The following is a 23,363-nucleotide window of genomic DNA, read 5'->3' on the forward strand; positions in this document are numbered from 1 at the left end:
ACTCCCCTGGCAGTGTGTCATGCAGACAAACTGGTTCCTTACCTCTGCCAGAGGAACAGGCTCTGTGAAGAAGTTGCTGGTGTCTCTCTCCTGTAGCTGCTCCAGTGTGCTCCTCAGCAGCACCAGGAAGGGAGTCAGCTGCATCTCTAGCGCCATCTGCTGCACTTTGATCTGAACAACACAGCCAGACAGACACACACACATGCAGTGTTGGAAAAAGTACTCACATATTTTTCTTAAGTAAAAGAATCAATACTGCAATGCAGAAATACAGTGATGCAGTTAAAGTCAGAAATTCAAAATGTACTTAAGTAAAAGGATGGACGTTTTGGCATCAAAAAGTACTTTACGTAGCAAAAGTCAAAGTACAAAATGTTTGAAAATAGCAGATCTACAAGCTCACAGCGCGTCGCTATGCGACGTGTTGTGATCTTGTAGATCAGCTATTTTGAAATGGCCATGGCATAAAATAGGGCTAAAGTGGTTAATGTATGTCTTATAATATTATAATGTATATCTGCAAAGTAACTAGTAACTAAAGTTTTCAAATACATGTAGTGGAGTAAAAGTACAATATTTGGATCTGAGATGTAGTGGAGTAGAAGTAAAACTATTGGAAATTGGAACTACTCAAGCAAAGTACAAATACTTCAAAACTGTACTTAAGTACTGGGAATAATTTGCCTTTATTTGCCGAGCTGCATATCCGGTACCATTTAAACCCTCTATAATTGGTAAAAGGTACTTATAATAATACTTGATACAGTCTTTTTTTCCACTCTATCAAATGTCTTCGCCAGAAAATAGCCGATCTACAAGCTCACAACGCGTCGTGAGCTTGTAGATCCGCCCCAGGATTATCGCGATGATATCGTAAATCGCGATTTCTTTTGTCACAATAATCGCGATATGACATTTTCCATATCGGTTTTAACTCATATGGACTCCGTGGGTCTAAGGCTGTCACGATATGACATTTTACATTACTCAAATAATTGGCGATTAGCGATTTAATTGTGTTTTTGTCGTTGATAATTACATTTCTGTTTGGCTTTTAGGCTTTGAAGTTGTACATGGTAGAAATGACACATAACCTAAATATACAAAGAAATTACTGACATATTTGACAACTTACTACTTAAAAAATAACTTTGATAGTGGAAATAGCCGATCTACAAGCTCACAACGCGCCACGATGCGACGCGTTGTGAGCTTGTAGATCTGCTATTTCCACTATTTCTGACATTTTTCAACATTCACGATTATGACGATTGCGAGAAAATAATTGCGATAATGTCAAATAATCACGATTAGACGATTATGTAATAATTGTGACAGCCCTCCGTGGGTCTCACCGTCTCTCGCTTGAGTTTCTCCCTCTTGCGGATGAGCTCCACCAGCAGCCTGGCTCTCTCCAGGTCGTGCCGAAGGTGCTGCCAGGCCTTGAGCTGCTCCTTCAAGGCCGACTGCTGCTTCTCCTCGCTGTCCCTCTGAGGCACCAGCACAGACACCATGTCACCATGCATGTCACCATGCATGTCACCATGCATGTCACCATGCATGTCCGCATGGAGAGGAGACTAGAATAAACAGCTTGACAGGTTAAAGGGCTGCACACGGGCTGGAGCACAACGCATTGAGAACATGTCACATCAGCGCTATTCATTTGGTGATACCTCATTCATACAGGTTAAAGGACAACTTTGGTTAATTACAACATGGGTTCATATTTTAGATTGTAATAAGAGAAAAGAACAAGTGAGTGTTAAAGTGTTTTCATTTGCTTCGTTCTATTGTTTTATCGCGTTTACCGTGCTAAAATGTGGGGCATGCGTACCCATGGGGGCATGTGTACAAGTGGCTAAATGTGTCTTTTTAGACACAATAAGCCAGCAGTTTCTTTATTGCTATTTACAGTAACACTTCTAACACTTCTAGTCACATCCAATCATGAGAGGTTGCGTTGTATCTTGGGAATGGGCTTAATCTGTGTAAAATGACATATTTAGTCACTCGTACGCATGCCCCCAACCACTGAAATAAGAATCTCTAAAACAATAGAAAGAAGTAAATGAAAGCATTTTAACACTAATCTTTTATATTCTTTAATTACAATGTAATAAATAATAAAACGTAAGATATCAGTAAAAACTAAATGTCAATGTGCACATCTGTAAGCCTTTATCCCATTTAGGCCTAGAATTATTAAATGCTTTAACCAGTGAAAAATGGTAGATATACAAGCTCGGTGCCGCGCTGCGAGCTTGTAGATCTGCTATTTTTGAAAAAGACGTGAAAATGTGTGCAAATCTTTGAATATATGTGTATTTTTAAAGCGAACGTTTGTAACTCAAATTTTGCTTCTGGGTGGTCCCTGGAACTAGATATTTTGAGATGGGTGTCCGCGGCCAAATAAATATAATTTTGGGGGTCCTTCACATGAAAAGGTTTGAGAACCACTGACATAGCAGTCTCTCAAGAACAGACTAACTGAGCTCCAGTTAAGTGAAAAGGACCTTTTCTTTGGCGATGGCTAGCCAGATTGCTGACATAGAAACATAGGGTTTTTCAAAAAACCTTAGAAGGATTCAAAAGACACTTATTCACGTTATTCCTGGCCCCGCCCCCGGCTTCCTGTTCATATCCTGAAAGAGGCGGAGGCAGAAAAAGCTGGCCTGAAAAACATCATTTGGTTTCCTGTTGTCCTTGCATCAAAGTGTCAGTAGTTGGCCTTCTAGGCTCTGGGCTCTGAATGTACCTGGGTTCCCATGTCTGCTTATAATAAGCAATTTGTGTCTCTAAAAAAATATTTGCTTATTGGGCTTAGTTTCTAATATTTTTTAAACCAGTGGTTCCCAAATCTTTTCATATCAAGGACCCCAGATTACATATGTGTCCACACCCCCCATCTGAAAATATGTGGTGCCAGGGACCTCCACACAGATTTATGTTGTTAAAATGTTTCAAAAATATTCAAAAAAATGTTTTCCCTCAATATTTTTTAAATAGCAAATATACAAGCTCACAATGTGTCGCAATGTGACACATTGTGAGCTTGCTGATCTGCTATTTTCAAATGTGAATGTAAAGTAGTATAGCCTACTGTAGTTGCTTCTGTTGGGCTTATTTCTTTGGCAAAATCTGGCAACAGACAATTCCATGTCACTTCCTTACTTGGGAGGAAGTGAAAAGATGTTTATGAAGCAGCACACAAAGAAAAATGCTCCAGCGCCCTCTGTAAAAGGAAAATGGCAGCCTCCATAGAATGGCCAGGAATATGGTGAATAGAATCGGGTCCAAATTCAAATTTTCACGATTTTTCAAAAATAGCAGATCTACAAGCTCGAGCTTGTATATCTGCTATTTTTCAATAGTTAAAGCATAAAATAATGATACGCAAACATAACTCTAGCAGCATATATGCGCCTCAGGCCTACATCAATCCCCTCCATTAAATGCCCCCCCTAAGCATTGTAAAGCTCAATGGACGCAGGCAGGGAGGACCTAACCCGTGCCCCTCAGTGGTGTAATTTGGCAAAATAAGTCTCTCACTGAACGTGCTCCTTCTGTCGACCAGTTCATCGTGGAGGGGGTGGGAGACATGGTAACCGATGGCGGCTGTGCGATGGCGGGTTGCTGCTGCTGGGGCGGGATTTGGTCGATGTTGCGCTGCGACTGCAGGTGAGTCTGAAGCCGCCGCAACAGCGGGACGCCGTTGCGGCTCTGCCTCTTGAGGGTCCAGTAACTGTGCAGTCGCTGCATGAACTGACTCTTCCTGGGTACCGTCAGGTTGCTGGTGATTTTGCTCAGCCTGGAGGTGGACAGAAGATGGTCATTTTCATAATCAGTATTTCTTCACACACCGTTGGTTTAAGCAGCACTGTGTAACTTTTTTTAAAGGCAACTATATGGCATATTATGTCCAAACAAAATGATAAAGTTACATGTTTAAGCAATAACCATCATCCTTCCATAAATGTATAGACTCTTCTAGGTCCCTGCTAGGGGCTTTAGGGGAGACAATGGGTCATTTTCATATCAGCGTTTCTTCACACACCGTTGGTTTAATACCCATTTAGGCCTAGAATTATTGAATGCTTTAACCAGTGAAAAATAGCAGATATACAGGCTCACAGCGCGGCGAGCTTGTAGATCTGCTATTTTTGATAAAGTTGTGAAAATGTGTGCAAATCTTTGACTATATGTATTATTATTTTTTCAAATACAATGCTAAATGCCACTTTCACTTATAATTATTCACTCTTAATTACACCTGAAAACATCTGTAATCATTCTGCAATCGACTAATCAAGGGCTTAAGTAGTTGCATCGCATGTGCAATCTGGACTGACTAGAAGTTTGTTGACTTGTTGACTGTGATTAGAGCAGTTAGAAACATGGCTAAATCTAAGGAATGGTCAGAAAAGTTCAGAGAAGAGATTATTGCTTTGTACAAAAAAGGGGAAAAAAAAGATATAAAACAATTGCAAAGACACTGAATGTTCCAAAAAGTACAGTTTTGAGCATAGTTCACAAATTCTAAGTCAAAGGAACAGTGGCTACACTAATGAACACAATTTTCAGACGGGGTTGAATAATCTCGAGCACAACCGCAAGTTTGTCTTTCACCCTCGGCCTTATGATATGTTCTTCACAATCTGAATATTATAGAATCATGACGCCACAGCACGCAGGCCGGGTATTTATTGTTTGGAGTACAGCTTCGCTCTAATGACACAAGCTGTTTTATAACTATGCTCCGACCCTTGCTTTCGCCAGAGAACTACTTGACCACTGAGATTTGTGTTTAATCCATTTAGAACGGGTACACATTATTGTGTATCATTATTTTATTTTATCTATTGAAAAATAGCAGATATACAAGCTCACAGCGCGGCACCGAGTGCCGCGCTGCGAGCTTGTAGATCTGCTATTTTTGAAAAATCGTGAAAATTTGAATTTTGACCTGATTCTATAAGTGTCTTTTGAATCCTTCTAAGATTTTTGGAAAAAACCTATGTTTCTATGTCAGCAATCTGGCCAGCCATCGTCAAAGAAAAAGTCCTTTTCACTTAACTGGAGCTCAGTTAGTCTGTTCTTGAGAGACCACTATGTCAGAGCAGGTTCTCAAACTTTTTCATGTGAAGGACTCCCAAAATTATATTTATTTGGCCACGGACCCCTGTTTCAAAATATTTCGTTCCAGGGACCACCCAGAAGCAAAGTTTGAGTTACAAACGTTCAATTTGAAAATACATATATTCAAAGATTTGCACACATTTTCAAGACTTTTTCAAAAATAGCAGATCTACAAGCTCGCAGCGCGGCTGTGAGCTTGTATATCTGCTATTTTTCACTGGTTAAAGCATTCAATAATTCGAGGACTAAATGGGTTTAACGTACTTCTCCTGTGAGCTCAGCTCATATCATTTTAGAAGTACAAAGTGTGGAGAGTCTGATTGATCCAGAATTCCTTGACAAAGGACAGAACTACAGCTGTCCACTGCCCTGGGGGACGTTGACAGGCCACCATGCCAGGGGTTAAAGTGAATGTTGTGGTCAATGGTGAGTGTGTTGACGTCTCCAGTTGATTCCCACCAGACCCTCTAATATCTAAGCTCTGCTTCCCGTCTCTCTGCACTCTCTAAATAAAACAAACTATATGTATCCCTCAAATACTGGGAACGCGCCCGAGTCACGTTCAATTTGAACCACTTTAACCATTGTTTTATGCTTTAACTATTGAAAAATAGCAGATATACAAGCTCACAGCGCGGCACCGAGTGCCGCGCTGCGAGCTTGTAGATCTGCTATTTTTGAAAAATCGTGAAAATGTCTGCAAATCTTTGACCCGACTTCTAAACTTCCTTCCTCTAAATCAGTGGTTCTCAAACTTTTTCATGTTAAGGACCCCCAACATTAACCCCCCCCCCCCCCATCTCAAAATATGTTGTTCCAGGGACCCCCCCCCCCCCAGAAGCAGAGATTTGAGTTACAAAAGTTTGCTTTGAAAAATATATAAGATTTGCACACATTTTCACAATTTTTTTAAAATAGCAGATCTACAAGCTCGCAGCGCGGCTGTGAGCTTGTAGATCTGCTATTTTTCAACAGTTAAAGCATTCAATAATACTAGGCCTATATGGGTTAACACACACGCACACGCACGCACGCACGCACACACACACACACACACACACACACACACACACACACACACACACACACACACACACACACACACACACACACACACACACACACACACACACACACACACACACACACACACACACACACACACACACACTCTTCGTATATCTGGCTTTAAAACTTGGGCTTGCTTTGAAGTCTCCAGAACAACAGCAGGCCTGCGTAAAACGCGCCATCCAGGTACATTTTACATGGGCTGAATCCTGTCACTCACAGTCGAATTTTCACTCCCAGCATCTTATATTTACAGCATATCGTCATTGTCGGGTGGAAACCTTGTATTTATCATCTATAAAATGTACTAAAATAGTGAAAACAGCCCCAACCTTAGCCCCACCCCCTTGTTTCCCCTATCCTATAGTGTTTTTATAACTGCAATATTATTGAATGTTTTCTTTGCTTCCTATTTATTATGTCCATGAATTAAATACAGAGGGTTTCCAACGTAAAAAAGACCGTAAAAGGTCTTATTTGGGATGTTCCTTTTAGGCAGGGTGTTTAACTGTACTTGTACTGTACTACATTTCAATTGTATTGCCTATACAGGGTTCCCACACATTTTTACCGATTAATTTCCAAAACTTTTCCAGAATATTTAACCCAATTTCCAAGACAATATAACAATAATTCAGCTCAATAACGAGTCCTATGCACAATGCCCAAAGACAGGTAGTTTATGCCAGTGGTTCTCAACCTTTTCAGGCCGTTACCCCCGAAATAATCATATTTGAACTGGGAACCCCGGCACACTAAGAGTTGAGGAATTTTGTATAACACGGTTCTATTGTGAAAATAGCTGATCTACACGCCTCGCAATGTAGATCTGCTATTGTCACACTTTCTCCCTCTAATATTTGACAATTTGGCCAATGTTTAATTTGTCATTTCAGAGGTATTAATTTTTTCCAGGACCTTCCAGGACCCTTGATCAATTTCAAAACTTTTCCAGTACTGAAAAAAAAAAAAAAAAAATCTAATTTCAAAATATTTCCAGGAATTTCATGACCGTGGGAACCCTGCCTATACTTGTACTGTTCTCCATTTTTGTCTAATAAAATAATCAATCAATCAAAAAAAAAAAACGGTTCTTTGCATAAAGGACACACAGTGCATGAGTACCTGTGGGGGGGTATGCAGGGCACGGACACCACCGGAGCAGCAGCCCTCTTTTCAGCCAGGATCTTCCGGGCTCGCTTCATTTTCAGCCTGGATTTGGCCTTTGCTCTCTTGGCCCGCTCCGAGCTCCAGCCCTTTATGGACGGGACGATATGAGATCGCGATTATTGTGACCAAAGGAACCCGCGATTTACGATATTATCGCGATAATCAAAAATATCCTCAACATCCACTATCCTAGGGCAGAACATTTTGCCAAAGAATAGCAGATCTACAGTGGATCGGCTATTTTTTGGCAAAGAGATTTGGTAGAGAGTGAAAAAAAGACTGTATCAAGTACATATATTATAAGTACGTTTTACCAATAGAGGGTTTAAATGGTAACGGATATGCAACTAGGTGAATTGATCCCAGTGCATGACGCAGGACGATTTCACGATAAATTATCGTGAGTGTTTTTTATCAAGATAAACGATAATGTCGCGGGGACTGCCCCATGGTTCGAACTCCCGTTGGTCAGAACACCGTCGGCAGGTTAGCTACTCACCAGAGGTTAGGGTTAGGTTTAGGCATAGTTTTACTGAGGTTAGGGTTAACCCATTTAGGCCCTAGAATTATTGAATGCTTTAACCAGTGAAAAATAGCAGATATACGGTGCCGCGCTGTGAGCTTGTAGATCTGCTATTTTTGAAAAAGTCGTGAAAATGTGTGCAAATCTTTGAATATATGTATTTTCAAAGCAAACATTTGTAACTCAAATTTTGCTTCTGGGGGGTCCCTGGAACTAAATATTTTGAGATGGGGGTCTGTGGCCAAATACATATAATTTTGGGGGTCCTTCACGTGAAAAGGTTTGCGAACCACTGACATAGTAGTCTCTCAAGAACAGACTAACTGAGCTCCAGTTAAGTGAAAAGGACCTTTTCTTTGACGATGGCTAGCCAGATTGCTGACGTAGAAACATAGGTTTTTTCAAAAAAAAATCTTAGAAGGATTCAAAAGACACTTATAGAAAATTCTAATTTTCACGATTTTTCAAAAATAGCAGATCTACAAGCTCGCAGGGCTTGTATATCTGCTGTTTTTCAATAGTTAAAGCATAAAATAATAATACACTATAATGTGTACCCGTTCTAAATGGGTTAAGGTTAGGCTTAGGTGGTCGGACCAAAGGGAGTTCGAACCAAGGACCAATATCGCTTATCGTCCCATCCCTACCTTGGAGTCATCGTCGTGGCCGATGCTGGGCTCGTCGTCCTCCTCCAGCTCGCCGTCGCTGTGGGAGGAGCCCATGCTTCCCCCTCCCACCCCCGCCAGGGGCCGCGCTGAGCCCGGCGGCGTGTGGATGTCGCAGTAGGCCGTCTTGCGGACGCTGAACGAGGTGCCGTTGGCTCCCGTCTCCCTGACAATTTACAACAATTTACAATTTAGGTGGTTAGCAGACACTTATAATCCAAAACGACTTATGATAAGCAGGTAATACATCAATACAATAAGCAAGATAATATGTCAGTACATCAACAACAATATAACAATGCATAGGAATATCAATCTAGAAAAACAATGACATACGTAGGTAGACCACGCACCTAATCAGTAAAAGAACGTTTCTAAAACCTAAAAATGCTATCTAGCTTCATGTATGGTCATTGAGGGAAGGGGGAGTGTTACAGTAGTGCTATGGGTTTAGGTGGAGTCTGAAGAGGTGAGTCTTCAGACCACGGCGGAAGCCAGGGAGTGAGTCTGTAGTTCTAAGTGCGACAGGGAGTTTATTCCACAGTTTGGGGGCCAGGAGGGAGAATTGTCTAGGACGAGTGGAATTTTTGCCCTGGGGTTTTTTAGCGAGGGTTCTGTCAGCATCCCTGTGTTGGCTGATCTGAGTGAACGGGTGGGGTTGTAGGGGTTAGGGGTGGGCGATATGGAAAAATACAATATCACAATATTTTCCCCAAGCTGTATCACGATACACGATTTTATCACGATTCTTTTTCACGTTGGTTTTGATGGTTATTTTTCAAGTTACTTGACAAAAACTAAATTGAACTTTACAAGTATGTAACTCTGACAGCATACAAATGAAACCAAATGGACCCTTACGGGTCCATTTGGTTTCATTTGTATGCTGTCAGAGTTAAGTGGAGACCTTGACATTTTAAAGTTTGAGAACTGATGATTTAGACCAAAATACAGGTTTAAATTGAATTCTGCAATGAATCTCTGTATTAACGATTAAACAGGATCTCTTAATTGTATCACGATATTCATGATACCTCTGAAAAGGCATATCGTGGAGACATTGTATCGTCTCAACGATAATTATCAACATATCGCCCACCCCTAGTAGGGGTTGATCAGGTTTTGGAGGTATGGAGGGAGCCGTACCTGACGGGCTCCATCTTCATGTAGAGGCCCGCTTGCTGGGCACACGTGACGTGGAAGGCGGTGTAGCAGTTGGCCTTGTGACACTGGATGCAGGCGCCCGAGCCCCGCTGCTTGCAGATGTAGCAGGTGAGCTTCCAGCGCGCGGGCGGGATGTGTTCGATGCTGTCGATGGGCTCCAGGAAGACGGTGTTGGCGAAACAGACCTGGGCGTCGGGAGAAGAAACACATCCAGTCCAGTACAAATAAGTTAAGCCATTAACTTAGCCTGACCGATATCTGAATTTTAGACGATTCCGATCTTTGAGAGTCCTAGACCAAGTTCTTACTGAAATGTGTAAAAAAATAAGAATTAAATCTCAAGTGTTTGACCCAGAAAAGCTTAGCGAGACATGCTAGCGTCATGACCAGCAGGTGTACTTGTACATCAAGCTGCCTCACACTACAGAAACAGGAGATAAGCTCCTGCCCTCCTACCCTAACCCTATGGGCCACAAAGACAGGTAGTGTATGCCAGTGGTTCTCAACCTTTTCTGGCAGTGACCCACAAAATAATCATATTTGAACTGGGGACCCCCTACCCTGACGAGCACTAAGAGTTGAGGAATTATTAGGTATTAACAAGATCAATAACCAAAAGACAATGCATAGCTATTTTTCAAGGACCTTCCAGGACCCATGATCAATTCCAAAACGTTTCCAGTACTGGATTATTTTTTTCTTCTAATTTCAAAATATTTCCAGGAATTTCATGACCGTGGGAACCCTGTTCTATGCACTGAGTTGCTAGTAACACACTCACTTCGGGGATCCACAGGGCACACACCACGTGCGCCCAGCGGGCGTCATCCGTCTGCTTGAAGGCGCCTCCCTTGTTGGGGCAGAGGGCACAGTCCACGGCTCTGCTGGGAGACTGCAGGCAGCGGCGGCAGAGCCACTGGCCCTCGGGGATGTAGGGCACGCCGTAGCACTCCTGGTGCACGGCCAGGTTGCACATGTCGCAGAACAGGATCACGTTGCTGTTCTGGCACTCGCCGTCGTTGCAGATGCAGCAGACGGCGTCCTCGTCGATCAGCGTGCTGGGGTCCGCCTGGGCAGAGAGAGGGCGGGAGAGGGAAACGGGTGAGCGGGGGCTGTCGCCATTACACATTTAAGTTGACGATCAACTGTCACTCAACAGATCGCGTTCCACCCAAAGTCAACTCAAACAAAGGGTCAACCTCGTTCTTCTGCTATACAACCAAAATGTGGAACGCCCTACCGAAGGCCTTAAAGGAGTGTGGTTCCCTAGCATCCTTTAAAATCGCCCTGAAAAACCACTTACAGGCGGCAGCCGTTCGCAACTGGCAATAACAAACTTTGTATTTACCTACTGTATGTATTTTTTGCGCTGTTTATTACATTTTTATTTACTTTTTTTTTACTATATCTACTGCATAGCACTGTGTTCTATCCGTCTGTCATTCAATGTTATATGAGATACTTAAATGGTTTCCTATGGAAATAAGCATAGTCTTTTATAGGATCTCCTTTTAGTTGACCTTGTACCAGTGAACTGTACCGTCATGAAACTGTACTTTTTTCTATGCAAACTTCTAATAAAGTTTCAATCAATCAATCAAAACTCGACTGCAGATAGGAGGTTTTTACCTAGAAATAGAAGAAATAGTAGATAGGAGGTTTTGCGTATTTACACACATTTTATTTTTTCATTTTCCCAACAAAGTGAATTTTTCAGATAGTAGGTTTTGCGTTTTGGCCATGATCGATAATGTTGGAAGAGGACATTTCTACTCAGCGGTCATCCAAGTTCAGTGTGGGTGTATATTAGGGCATTCACGAATAATAGTGATTTTTAGTATTCTAATTATTCAACCTCAAAGTATTCGAATAGTCGAATATTCGACAGGACTGGCCAAACTGTCAAATATTAAGTAAGGAAGAGGCGAACATTGTGAAAATAGCCGATCTACATGCTCACAATTAGATCTGCTATTTTCAATATTTATCTGCGGAACTAGGGATGGCCAAATGGAGATTTTTTCTTAACCGATAACCGAAAGGCCTTATCAGTTAATTAACCGTTAAGGAAATGTGTTCAAAAATGCGCTATTTTAGCGATTTTAAAAAAGGGAAATACACATGTTTTTCCCCATAATAAAGTGCCATATTTACACATTAAAAACAATAAAACTAGGAGAAACAAGAATGCAAATGTTTTCTAAAAGAAATGTGTGGTATAAACGGTGGTATTGAAATGATCAGTCTGTAATGTGATGCGCTCTCGCCAGGCACGTGCGCACATACAGCAAAGGGGGCTGGAGCACTTAACTTTTATCAACAGAATTGTCCACCAAAAGGCCCTTCAGCCCATGCCTCTCTAAAATTCTGTGTACTCCCGGTCGGTCGCCTAACAACACAGCAGCAACGAGATGCTCGCATGTAGAGCAATAACTTTCAATCGTATGACTTTTGGAATGGTTGGATCGGCTAAACGTGATGTCCATTTCATTAATTTTCTTCTCTCTCGCCCGTGTTTTGTGTGTGCTGATGCAGCGATCATTGAATTTGCGACTCTGAGCTTTGTTATTTTCGCATATCCTAGCTACTCTGTAACCAAGACGATTTTAGCGTTCCTCACGTCATCAACATGTAACATTAGAAAGTTGTGTTTTAAGCTCTTCTTAAACGGGATTCAATGTGACGGGGGTCTGTTTTGTAAAATCCAATCGACGACGGAGCATTTGTTTCCTGATGAACAAGTCAGCGTGTACGACTCCAAATCAAGCAGTGTCGCAGACTCGCAGTTGCGTGAATGCATGGATGTTACACAGGCATTGGTGTCCAGAAATGTGTGACCACAGCGCGTATAGTTGCATGGTTGATGACTTGATGTTGCGTAGATATTGGTGTACAGGGCTTTTGGTGTGACATATGGGTTGATTTCCTTTTTCTTTTCTTTTTTATCGGTCAAAATTAACCGTTAGTGCTTACCGGTAACCAATTTCTTATCGGTTTAACGGTAACGGTTAGCCGTTGGCCATCCCTATGTGAAACCGAGTCACATTAAATGTAATACAATACAATTCCAAGTGCTTGTCAGGGTTCTTATGACTTCCTATCAAGCCAAGCTTTATAAACCATGAAGAAATATATATATATTTTTAAAGACAAAACAATAAAACATTTAAATAAGCGAATATTCGACTTTGGTGAACAACGTCGAATAGTGACTTTGATATTTGAACGTTCGAATATTGGAATATTTGATGAATGCCCTAGTGTATATAGCAGGCACCTTATTGTGGCTCTCAAAGTAAGACTCTTTTTCCAGCCGGTCCATGAGGTATTCGAACACCTCCTGGGGGATGGGCGTGACGCCGTCGCTGCGCCGCTTGTCGTTCATGATGTCCAGCCAGATGTAGTCCTCCTCGTCGATGTCGTACTCCACCTCCTCATCCAGCTCCTCCACCGACTTGTCGATGTACCTGAGGTACCGTGCAGTGACGAAGGGTGGAGAGAGAAAAAAGTGGTGATTAAAACCCATTTAGGCCTAGAATTATTGAATGCTTTAGCTATTGAAAAATAGCAGATCTACAAGCTCACAGCGCGACACCGAGTGCCGCGCTGCGAGCTTGTAGAACTGCTATTTTTGAAAGAGTTGTGAAAATGTGTGCAAATCTTTGAATATAATGTATTTTTAAAGCAAACGTTTATAACTCAAATTTTGCTTCTGGGGGGGTCCCTGGAACTAGATATTTTGAGATGCAGGTCCGTGGCCAAATACATATCATTTTGGGGGTCCTTCACATGAAAAGGTTTGAGAACCACTGACATAGTAGTCTCTCAAGAACAGACTAACTGAGCTCCAGTTAAGTGAAAAGGACCTTTTCTTTGACGATGGCTGGCCAGATTGCCGATATAGAAACATAGGTTTTTAAAAAAACCTTAGAAGGATTCAAAAGACACTAATAGAATCGGGTCAAAATTCAAATTTTCACGATTTTTCAATAGTTTTTTTGTTATCAAATATTTTTATTTTCCATAATCAAAAGAAAAATGCAATTAACAGACAAACAACACAAACAATAGCAAAACAAGAAAAGGAAAAGAAAACCCACCCACCCCCTTTCCCCGGACCAACACGGAATGTACAATAGTGCATGCCTGTGCTAGGCTGTTACCACTATATAGTGATTTCTTGAATCATAGCCTTAAGCTTATCTGCAATGTCCGACCATATGTTAATGTTTTCTTCTTTTGCTCCGTGTAACCTTGCTATCGACTGCTCTAAATATACTATATCTAGAAAGGTTAAGGCCCACTGGCGAAACGTTAACGTATGAGGAGGTTTCCACCGCGTAGCTACCATCTTCTTCACCGCCGTTAAACCAGCAAAGAAGATGCGCTTGCGTATATTGTTTAGTTGCAACTGTGAGACGTCATTTAATAAAAATAAAGAAGGAGAAGATATGATATTGATACTAAAAATAGTTGAAAGTTTTGAGGCAACCATATTCCAGAATGACGACACATTTGGGCATTCCCAAACCATGTGAAGGAAGGTACCAATACTATTTGAGGCGCAGAGAGTGCAGTTGGGATTATTCAAAATCCTCATAGCACATAGTCTGCGGGGAGTTAAATAAGTCCGATGAACAAAATTTAAATGAATTTGTTGATGGTCTGGATTTCTAGAAGATAGCCTAATGTTAGACCATACTGTGTCCCAACAAAAGTCAGGGTCCAAATTTGGTACATCATTCCTCCAAACAGTATCAACAGATAGGGGCCCATAACTACAGTCTAATAAAAAACCATAGAGGGTGGAAACCAAACCTCTTGTTCTGTTACCATCACAGATAAACTCATGGAAGGGGTGCAATCTAAGGGGAGCTTGCCATGGGACCCCATAGGTCCTCATGGACGTTCTCAGTTGGAAGTAGAAAAAAAGGGTATTTCCAGGCAGATTGAAGATGTCACACAAATCTCGAAAAGGTCGTAAACCATTTCTATCAAATAAGTCCCCTAATGTACGAATCCCCTTAGCCCTCCACCTTGGAAAGCGAATGGGGCGATCCTCGATTAAAAGTCTTTGATTATTGAACACTGGGGAAAATAAGTTCCATTTACAATCAATCTTACACATCTTTTCAGCTGCCCTCCATACTGCCACTAAATGAGAAATGATAGGTCCAAAGCGAACTTTGCATTGATGTGTAGTTATGTTTGAATAGATAAGATCTCTCAATTCAACAGGCTGCACTAAACTCTCCTCAAGCTCTCTCCAAGAAACCTTATTTGCTGGGTTAAACCAATTTAAAAGGGGGCGGAGCGTGAAGGCCCAATAATAAAATTTAAAGTTGGGCAATGAAAGGCCGCCATCATCTCTAGCACGTTGTAATAGAGAAAGTTTAAGACGAGGGCGTTTCCCTTTCCACACAAACTTAGATATCGAAGAGTGAAGCTTATTCCAGTATTGCGGTGGTGGTGGCAAAGGGAGCATAGAGCTTACAAAGTTAACCCTAGGAAGAACATTCATCTTTATGATTGAAACTCGAGCTTGGAGAGAGTTGGGCAAAGATGACCATCTATCTAAATCAAGACAAATCTTATTTAGAGTGTCACCATAGTTGTTCTTAACAATAGCCTGAAGAGAGGGGAAAATATCTATGCCAAGATATTTGAATTGGCTTACTACTGGGATTATGGGCGGCAGGATAGCAGATCTCATCTGATCATTTAGAGGTAGAAGGGCTGACTTCGTCCAATTAATTTTGTAGCCGGAAATGGAACTGAACTGATCAAAAATTTGAAGGACGTGAGTAATTGACTGTGGTGCTTTCTCAAGGAACAGTAGAATATCATCAGCATATAGGGAAATGCGATGCTGTGTGTTGTTAATCGAAACAGGAGTAATATCTGCAGACTGACGCACTGTCTGAGCCAAGGGTTCGAGTGAAAGTGCGAAAAGGAGAGGACTAAGGGGACAACCCTGCCTTGAAGATCTGCCAATCGTGAATAGCGGCGAACAGATCTTACCGGTTAGGACCATCGCTGACGGATTAGAATAAAGTACTTTAACAAAATGTATGAATGAAGCACCAAATCCCATTTTATCTAGTACAGCCCACAGGTAAGACCATTCCAGACGATCAAATGCTTTCATCGCATCGAGCGACAACACTGCGGCGGGGGTCCTCAGCTCCTTAGCCCTATCGATGATATGCAATAGTCGTCTAGCATTATCAGAGGCTAGTCTAGTTCCTATGAAACCTGTCTGATCACAGTGTACTAAGGTGGTCATAAAACCCTGCAAGCGACGCGCAAGCACCTTAGCAAAAACTTTTAGATCAGAATTCAAAAGTGAAAGCGGTCTATAACTTGCGCAATCTGTGGGATCCTTGTTCTTCTTCAACAATAATGATATAATAGCTACATTCACATCCCTGGAGAAAGAGCCACTTTCAATTGCATATCGAAACATGTCTAGCATCAGCTGACCTAGATCTTCCCAAAAGATGGCATAAAGTTCAGGGGGTATCCCATCCAAACCAGGCGACTTGCCCCTACGCATTGCGAGCACAGCTTCCTGTAATTCACGATTTTTCAATAGTTAAAGCATAAAATAATGATACACAATAATGTGTACCCGTTCCGTTAAAAATCACACCTCTGCAAAGTGAGCGGTGCAAACACGACACTCCTTGGTCTCAGCCGGTCTGTCTGTGATGTCTTACTTTATGTGTATGAGAACGGATTTCCATACATGGAGATCCGTGCCAAGTTGCCAACACATCTGTACTAATACAGATAGAGTGAATTGTAAGAGCGGTTTGCACCACTCAGAAATAGTTATCGTGAGGGTAAAAGGCAACATGGATGAGTACGACAGCTGACAATGCTTTTCAGATGAACAGAGAAGGAAGAGACACTGGAACCAAACAGTATGCAGAATGTCATAGGTCCTCGATGCATGTCCCACTGGGAGGAGACCCCGTGGCAGACCAAAGACCAGATGGAAGGATTATATCTCCACACTGGCCTGGGAACGCCTCAGAAGGAGAGGAGATAGTTGCTCAGGATAGGGAACTCTGGAAATCCCAACTGTAACTGTTACCCCCGCAACCTGATTCCGGATAAGCGGATGGATGGATGGATGAATGGATGGATGGATGCATGGCTGGCTGCATGATTATGGCTAAAATGATCATCCTGATTAGTTTTGCTTAAAGGAGCTATAGTCAACTTTTTCATTGTAGGGCTGACACTTTGTTTACATCCTAGTCTATAGACCCCTAGGGGGTCTTCAGAGTTACTACAGGGGGGCCGCCAAATCTGTTATGATCATGTTTTTGAGCGGTGGTCACAACGCTCCTATACGTGGCCGTGTGTGTGGGTCTGTCTGTCTATCTGTCTGCGTGCGTGTCTGTCTGTCTGTCTGTAGCCTGCAGTAACCTTTTCTGACCACACATGTTAAGGGAGGGGCGCTGTTGTTCAGGCCAGGCCAGGCCAGACCAGGCACACACACACACACGCACACACACACACACACACACACACACACACACACAGGGGGGAAGGGGGGGGGGGGGGGGGAGAACCACCGCTCAGTTCACACGGGTGTGATTTTTTACATTAACCCTTGAAACCTACCTAGCTAGCATCCCTATTCTGAGTGCAACTTCAGCTAGTTTGTGGTTTACATTCTGGTAAATCAAAAAATATCTATATTAAAAAAAAAAAAATACTTAGACTTTTATTCATCTCAGGTACAGAATTAGTTGCCAATTTTCGATGGTTACATAATTGCGAAACATAAAATCACATTGTTTGATTACTTTCAATTAACTGTACCGCCCCGCATCAAAGCACTTTGACATACAGACGCCATAAAGAGCTGGGCAATTAACCCAACGACAGACTCCATGCCTTGAATCTCGTATCTATTATTTAGCACTAAGTGGTACCTGAATAAACTCAGTAATACAGTTTGCTCTGTAATAGCCTGTGATCCTCGCTCAATTTAAGTATACACACTATAACCAAAACTACCTCTTAAAAGTTATAAAAGATTCTCCTGGTGGTAGCATTTACTGTCCGTGTGTCAGTGTTTACATTTATTGATCATGGTCAAGTGGTTTGTAGACTTGTAGAGTGGCCAACTGAATGAATAAACGAATGAATCATGTTTGTGTGTAGCCAATAGCTATCCATAGTCAACATGTAGTCTGGTGTTAGTGCAAGTTTGGACATTTTGGAAATTTTTCATTGTCTCCCTTACAGTGAGATCCTGTATGTCACATTGCAGCATTAGCCCCATATAGAACCTCACCCTCCGCTGCATACTGTTGTGCTCCGAGATGAGGTCCTTCCGGGGTATCCCACGGTACATAAAACATGCACTATGGCATGAAACAAGTGCTTAAATCGCTAGTTTTGTCATTTTCAACCGGAACTCCCCTGGCGGCAGTTGCCACCGGGGGCTTTTCTGAATTTAAACCGTTTCCCAACACCGTAGTGCATGTTTAAGTGCCGTGGGATGGAAAACCATAGTCTGGGAGCGTGGAACTACCTTTACTTATTGGATACAATTTCGGGAAAAGTGTTTTCTACCTCAGCGTAGAGGCATTCTAGCCTGGTTAATAAACCAGACTGCACAACACCACCCCCTGTTGGTAGTGACAAAGTGTGTGATAGAGTCTGACGCTTGCAGTCAGGCTAGAGGCATTCTACCCCAGCCCTGGGATATACCCCAGTAGGACCTCATCTCGGAGCACAACAGTATGCAGCGGAGGGTGAGGTTCTACAGGGTGTGCCAATTGTAGTCCTAGCGCGGCCATATTTTGGGTCAAACACAGACCTTACACAGGTGTTCTGATTGGAGTAGTAGTATTAGTTCTATGCCAATCAAACAATTGAAACACCTGTGTTTGACCCAAAATATGGCCGCTCTAGGACTACAATTGCGTCACCGTTGGCACACACTATATGGGGCTAATTGCAGCATGTGTGTGTCAGCACAGCATCACTTGTAAGTTTACAGCAGCTTCTTAACGACCCAACACATAACTGCTGTGGATGTTGACAGTACTACTGGCCAGTAAAAGAAGCTATGACTGCCAATGCTGACCTCAGTGTTGATTTTGTCGACTAAAACTATGACGAAATGTTTGTCGACAAAAATTAAATAAAATCTAAGCTGTGAAGACTAAAATATTGACAATTTTGTCAACAAAATAGACTAAACGTTAGGGAGGGACTAGTGGAGAAGAGAGTCATTTTATGTTTGGTTGCTCTCAGGTGTTGCGTCGCGTTGCGACGCGTTGTGAGCTTGTAGATCGTCTATTTTCAGTACACAACCAAGTGTAAAATCAGTCATTACGATGCCATCAAGGCCTGCCAAAATACATTTCAGTTGACTAAATCACCTGTAGATTTAGTCGCCTAAAATCTTATATTTAGCTGACAAAAATTAGACTAAAACTAAAACTTTTCAGGTGACTAAATTATGACTAAAACTAAATGTAATTTTATTCAAAAGACTATGACTAAAACTAAATCAAAATTTGCTGTCAAAAACAACACTGGTGTCAGTCAGCACAGCATCACTTGTAAGGTTACAGCAGCTTCTTAACGACCCAACACATAACTGCTGTGGATGTTAACAGTACTACTGGCCAGTAAAAGAAGCTATGAATGCCAATGCTGACCTGTAATAAGACGAGGGACGGTCAGGTGCGTCGGGTCTCTCCTGGTCCAGTTCCCGGAACACGGCCTCGGGCAGCTTGACGGCCGGTCCGGACGGCGCGCTGTGGTGGTGCGACGAGCCCTCCTTCTTCTTCTCCTTGCTCTTGTGCTTGCCGGACTTTGGCGTGGCCTTGCCGCCGTTGGCGGCGGGCGTGTCCGGGCGGTCCTTGCCGCCGTTGCCCCCGGCGTCGCTGCCCCCTGCCCCGCTGTCCCCGCCGTTGCACGCCCCTCCCCCTCCCCCGGCGCCGGAGGACGGCGGGTCCTCCGCGTCGCTGTCCTCCTCCGACACCACGTCGATGTTCTCGAAGATGCTGATGCGGTGGATGCGCCCCTGGATCTCCAGCTCGACCATGCGCTGGGCCTGGGCGTAGGTCATTGTCTCCCTGCCCGGCGAGTGGGAGTTCTCCGAGCGGTTGGGGCTGCCGGGGGTGTTCCCCCCCTGGCCCGCGCCGCCGCCTCCCTTGCCCCCTCCTCCGCCCCCGTCCGCGTCCCCCGAGCCCGCCAGGGACATGCGAGGGGGCCGGCCCTTCCTCTTCTTCTGGGGCATGCTCTGCGCGGGCGTGGGGTTGTCATGGTCGTAGTGGTGGAGGTGGTATTCGATGCCGCTGTAGCTCTTGTAGACCTTGCGGCAGGTCTCGACGGGGCACTCGTACGGCGGCTTGGTCGCCCGCAGGTTGTGACAGAATGTCTTCACGTCAAAGTCCAGCCCCATTGTGCCGAGGGCCACCGCTGGGACAGAAGCTTCCCCGGGTTACATCTGAAACCACAAAGTTGCAAGGGAATCACTTTTCTTCTAGTCCAGTGGTTCTCAAAGTGGATTCCAGGGACTCTGTGGGTTCCTTTATGGGGGTCTAAATTGACCCATACAAGTCTGTAACTCTGACAGTGTACAAATGGAACCAAATGAACCTGTAAGGGTTCATTTGGTTCCATTTGTACACTGTCAGAGTTAAGGCGAGACCTTGAAATGTTAAAGTTTGAGAAAGACTGCCTTATTAGTCCATCCACATTATGCCTGCAGTTACTAAACCACCTGTCTTTTTGGAAGGAATCACGTGACCACAAATTCATCGCCCTTTCCCCATGGCAACCATCATCAATTTTCTCATCAATAGCAGGTATATTAATTAATGGCGACTATAGCTAGAGCAGTATTGTTCAATTAAGGTTGAAGAACGACTAGCTACACAGGCTGAATAATAGGCTATTGTTGCTTGTACCACCTTAGAAATCCCATGCTAATGAAATGCTTAAGAGCACTTAATTGGCGACCGTTTCTGACTAATTCAAACAAATCCAAATCTGGAGTAACAATAAACAACAAAAATACACTCAGTAACCTGGCGAATGTTTATGGCGGTTAAATGGTTTCCAGGAACAAGAATCATATACCGATAGTAGAGTTAGCCAACAAGCTTAGCTGTAGCTAACTAAACAACAACAACACCTCCACTGATCACTCTCAATTGAAGATGATTGATCTGGCGTTCTAGCATGGCTAACGTCCTGATCGATACTTGCGAAGAGTTGTGCTAAACTCGAACGTCCGATATCGTGTGTATAGTCCCATTATAGGTTCACTTCACGTGCTAAATGTTAGCATGTTAGTATGAAACACAAATACAATGTAAATAAGGGTGATCTAGGAAACGAGCATTAGATAGCAAGCCCTCTAACGTGGCTACAAAACACATTAGTTATTTCTGAAGTATGAGTCGAGCCCACAATTCAGTCTACCATAAACGTCCACATCACAGTGTGTATAGTGTTATTTTGAAGATAACATTGGGAAGCTCTATGGGGGTAGATTTGCGCCACCGTTTATTTATTCCACAAACATCAGATCTCACTGATGTATAGTACTTTCAATAAGTAACTGAATCGTTGCTGATCAGAACGTGAGCCTCGCACACGAGCATTTTGTGTGCATGTAAATATACTCACTACTCCGCGTTGCGATGTCTTCACTGCGCGCTGCGAAAACCACGGAGCCCACAACAGATGCCCCGAGCGTCGGCTGGATCCGTTTCAATAAATCAAAATTAGTCCCGGGATCGACCGCACGGATCTTATACATTAAAAGAATATGTTTAAAAAAGAACACGGTATCCAGGGGGCTTCATTGTGACGGGAATAATTCAGGAACTCAGACGAACAAAAGGGGCAACCATTGCTGTACGCCATATTAGGCGCGTTTAACGTTCGCACACATTCGCCTAAAAGCGGGGGATGCTTCTCCGCCTTTCGGATTAAATGAGATTTGATTCCGTTTTTGATAGTGATTCGTTTATGGTTTTAAAGCAGTCCACTTCTAGATCTTCACGTGTCTGTTTTATTTTATTTTCCTCTCCGGGGGGCGCGTCTTGCCGTTTCCTCCCAAATGTGCCGAATCTGCGGATCCGTTTCACATTATGCCTAGTGACCGGAAAAAAATATCGAAAATACTGCTGTAAATGATATGGTCTTTATTGTGTATGTAAATATTCTTTACAATGAATGCGCACTTTTATTATACGATTCCTCCATACGCGGAGGAGTAGCCACGTTTAATTTAACAGTTTTTAGCCTAATTCCTAGACGTTTACACCTGTCAATGTTGCAGACCTGTCCAGTGGAGTTGTAAAAACACGAATAACCGGTCTTTTTTGTTTTTATTTGAGCAACAGTCCAACGTGTCCTAAAAACTGCCATAACCGAACATACATTTTGTTATCCCTGAAAAACCTAGTTAATAGGCTACAACAAAATTATGAATGAAAAACAAACCAGATACACACAATCAAGCACAAAATAATATTTATTTCGAGTTTTAGGATGAGAGTGCGGCTGACAGGCAGAAGCAATCCCACACAGATATTCAATGCAAATCAGTTGTCAACTTGTCAGAATATATTCAATAGGGGGCAATGCTGTGCAGAAACAGTGACCAGAGCAAGTACAGTGAGTGCATTTCAAATTTCCCCCCAAAAATATGCCAACAGTAGGCCTATAGGCTCTAGTTATTCCCTCACTTGCTCACAATACGAGCCAACAGCCAGGAAGCAGCTAGCTAGGATACAAAACAGAACTGAAATCTAATTGATTGATTGATTGATTGATTGATTGAATAGCAGTTTGCAAAAAAAGGCACAGGAAAGTACAGTTCAATACATGGTCTGCTTTAGAGGATCTTTACAGGGGCCATGGCCAGTTTCGAATTGCAGCCACCTGCATGACGCTCTTGTAGAGCAGTGGTTTTCAACCTTTTCAGGCCGCGGCCCCCCATATAATCATATTTTAACTGGGGACCTCCCCACCCTACGAGCACTAAGAGTTGAGGCATTACATTTTGTAGCTATAACCAGAGTTGCCAACACTACTGAATCTGGCAGGAGTCTCCTGAATTTTGACCCTGATAAGATTAAAATGTTTACCACGGTATAGATATCATTTTCAGTGTTAAATGTCATGATGTTTTGAACAACTAACTAACGCCTGCAGGAGAATGACAAATATGGGAATTAAACCAAAATCCCATCAGACCCCATCTCCTGTGGTGCTCCTGAGTTGTCATTTCTCCTGGATTTGCTATCAAACTCCCCAAATTCATCAGAACACAGGACATTACATCTACTATGTTACACATTTTCTTGGGTAGGACCCCCAGACACCCCGATTCAGGGGTGTGACCAATGCATGCAAAATCATACAGATGTATATTCACTTAAGTAATGACTGGTCATTATTAAAGATGTGTCTCATCAAATGTGTCAAATCAAATCAATTTCTGTACACCTATATTTGGCATTTTAATGGCTGAAATTGTACTCATGCTATAGTAAAGCAAGCCTGATTAAAGTATCAACCACGCCAAATTCAACAGAACACATGAAAATATATATCTGTTAAGAAGAAGTTTTTGGGGG

General features: G+C 42.7%; 1 protein-coding gene across 4 annotated transcripts in view; it reads right to left on the reverse strand.

Moving 5' to 3' along the window:
* The window catches only part of brpf1 (bromodomain and PHD finger containing, 1), a 49,261-nt gene extending 27,655 nt beyond the window's left edge, over nt 1-21,606 (reverse strand). For all 4 annotated transcript variants that reach the window (XM_080733531.1, XM_080733530.1, XM_080733532.1 and 1 more), the window contains exons 1-10: nt 21,403-21,606; nt 19,422-20,215; nt 13,007-13,196; nt 10,511-10,798; nt 9,712-9,914; nt 8,548-8,731; nt 7,333-7,463; nt 3,553-3,811; nt 1,356-1,580; nt 43-171 (exon numbers count right to left, since the gene is read on the reverse strand). In XM_080733531.1, the coding sequence (XP_080589657.1) occupies nt 43-171; nt 1,356-1,580; nt 3,553-3,811; nt 7,333-7,463; nt 8,548-8,731; nt 9,712-9,914; nt 10,511-10,798; nt 13,007-13,196; nt 19,422-20,170 (2,358 nt within the window). In that variant the 5' untranslated portion in view covers nt 20,171-20,215; nt 21,403-21,606. The remainder of the gene's footprint in view (nt 1-42; nt 172-1,355; nt 1,581-3,552; nt 3,812-7,332; nt 7,464-8,547; nt 8,732-9,711; nt 9,915-10,510; nt 10,799-13,006; nt 13,197-19,421; nt 20,216-21,402) is intronic.
* Nucleotides 21,607-23,363: the final 1,757 nt, after the last annotated feature.

This window comes from Nannobrachium achirus (assembly GCF_963921795.1).
Source record: "Nannobrachium achirus genome assembly, chromosome: 9".
In the NCBI taxonomy this organism is placed as follows: Eukaryota; Metazoa; Chordata; class Actinopteri; order Myctophiformes; family Myctophidae; genus Nannobrachium; species Nannobrachium achirus.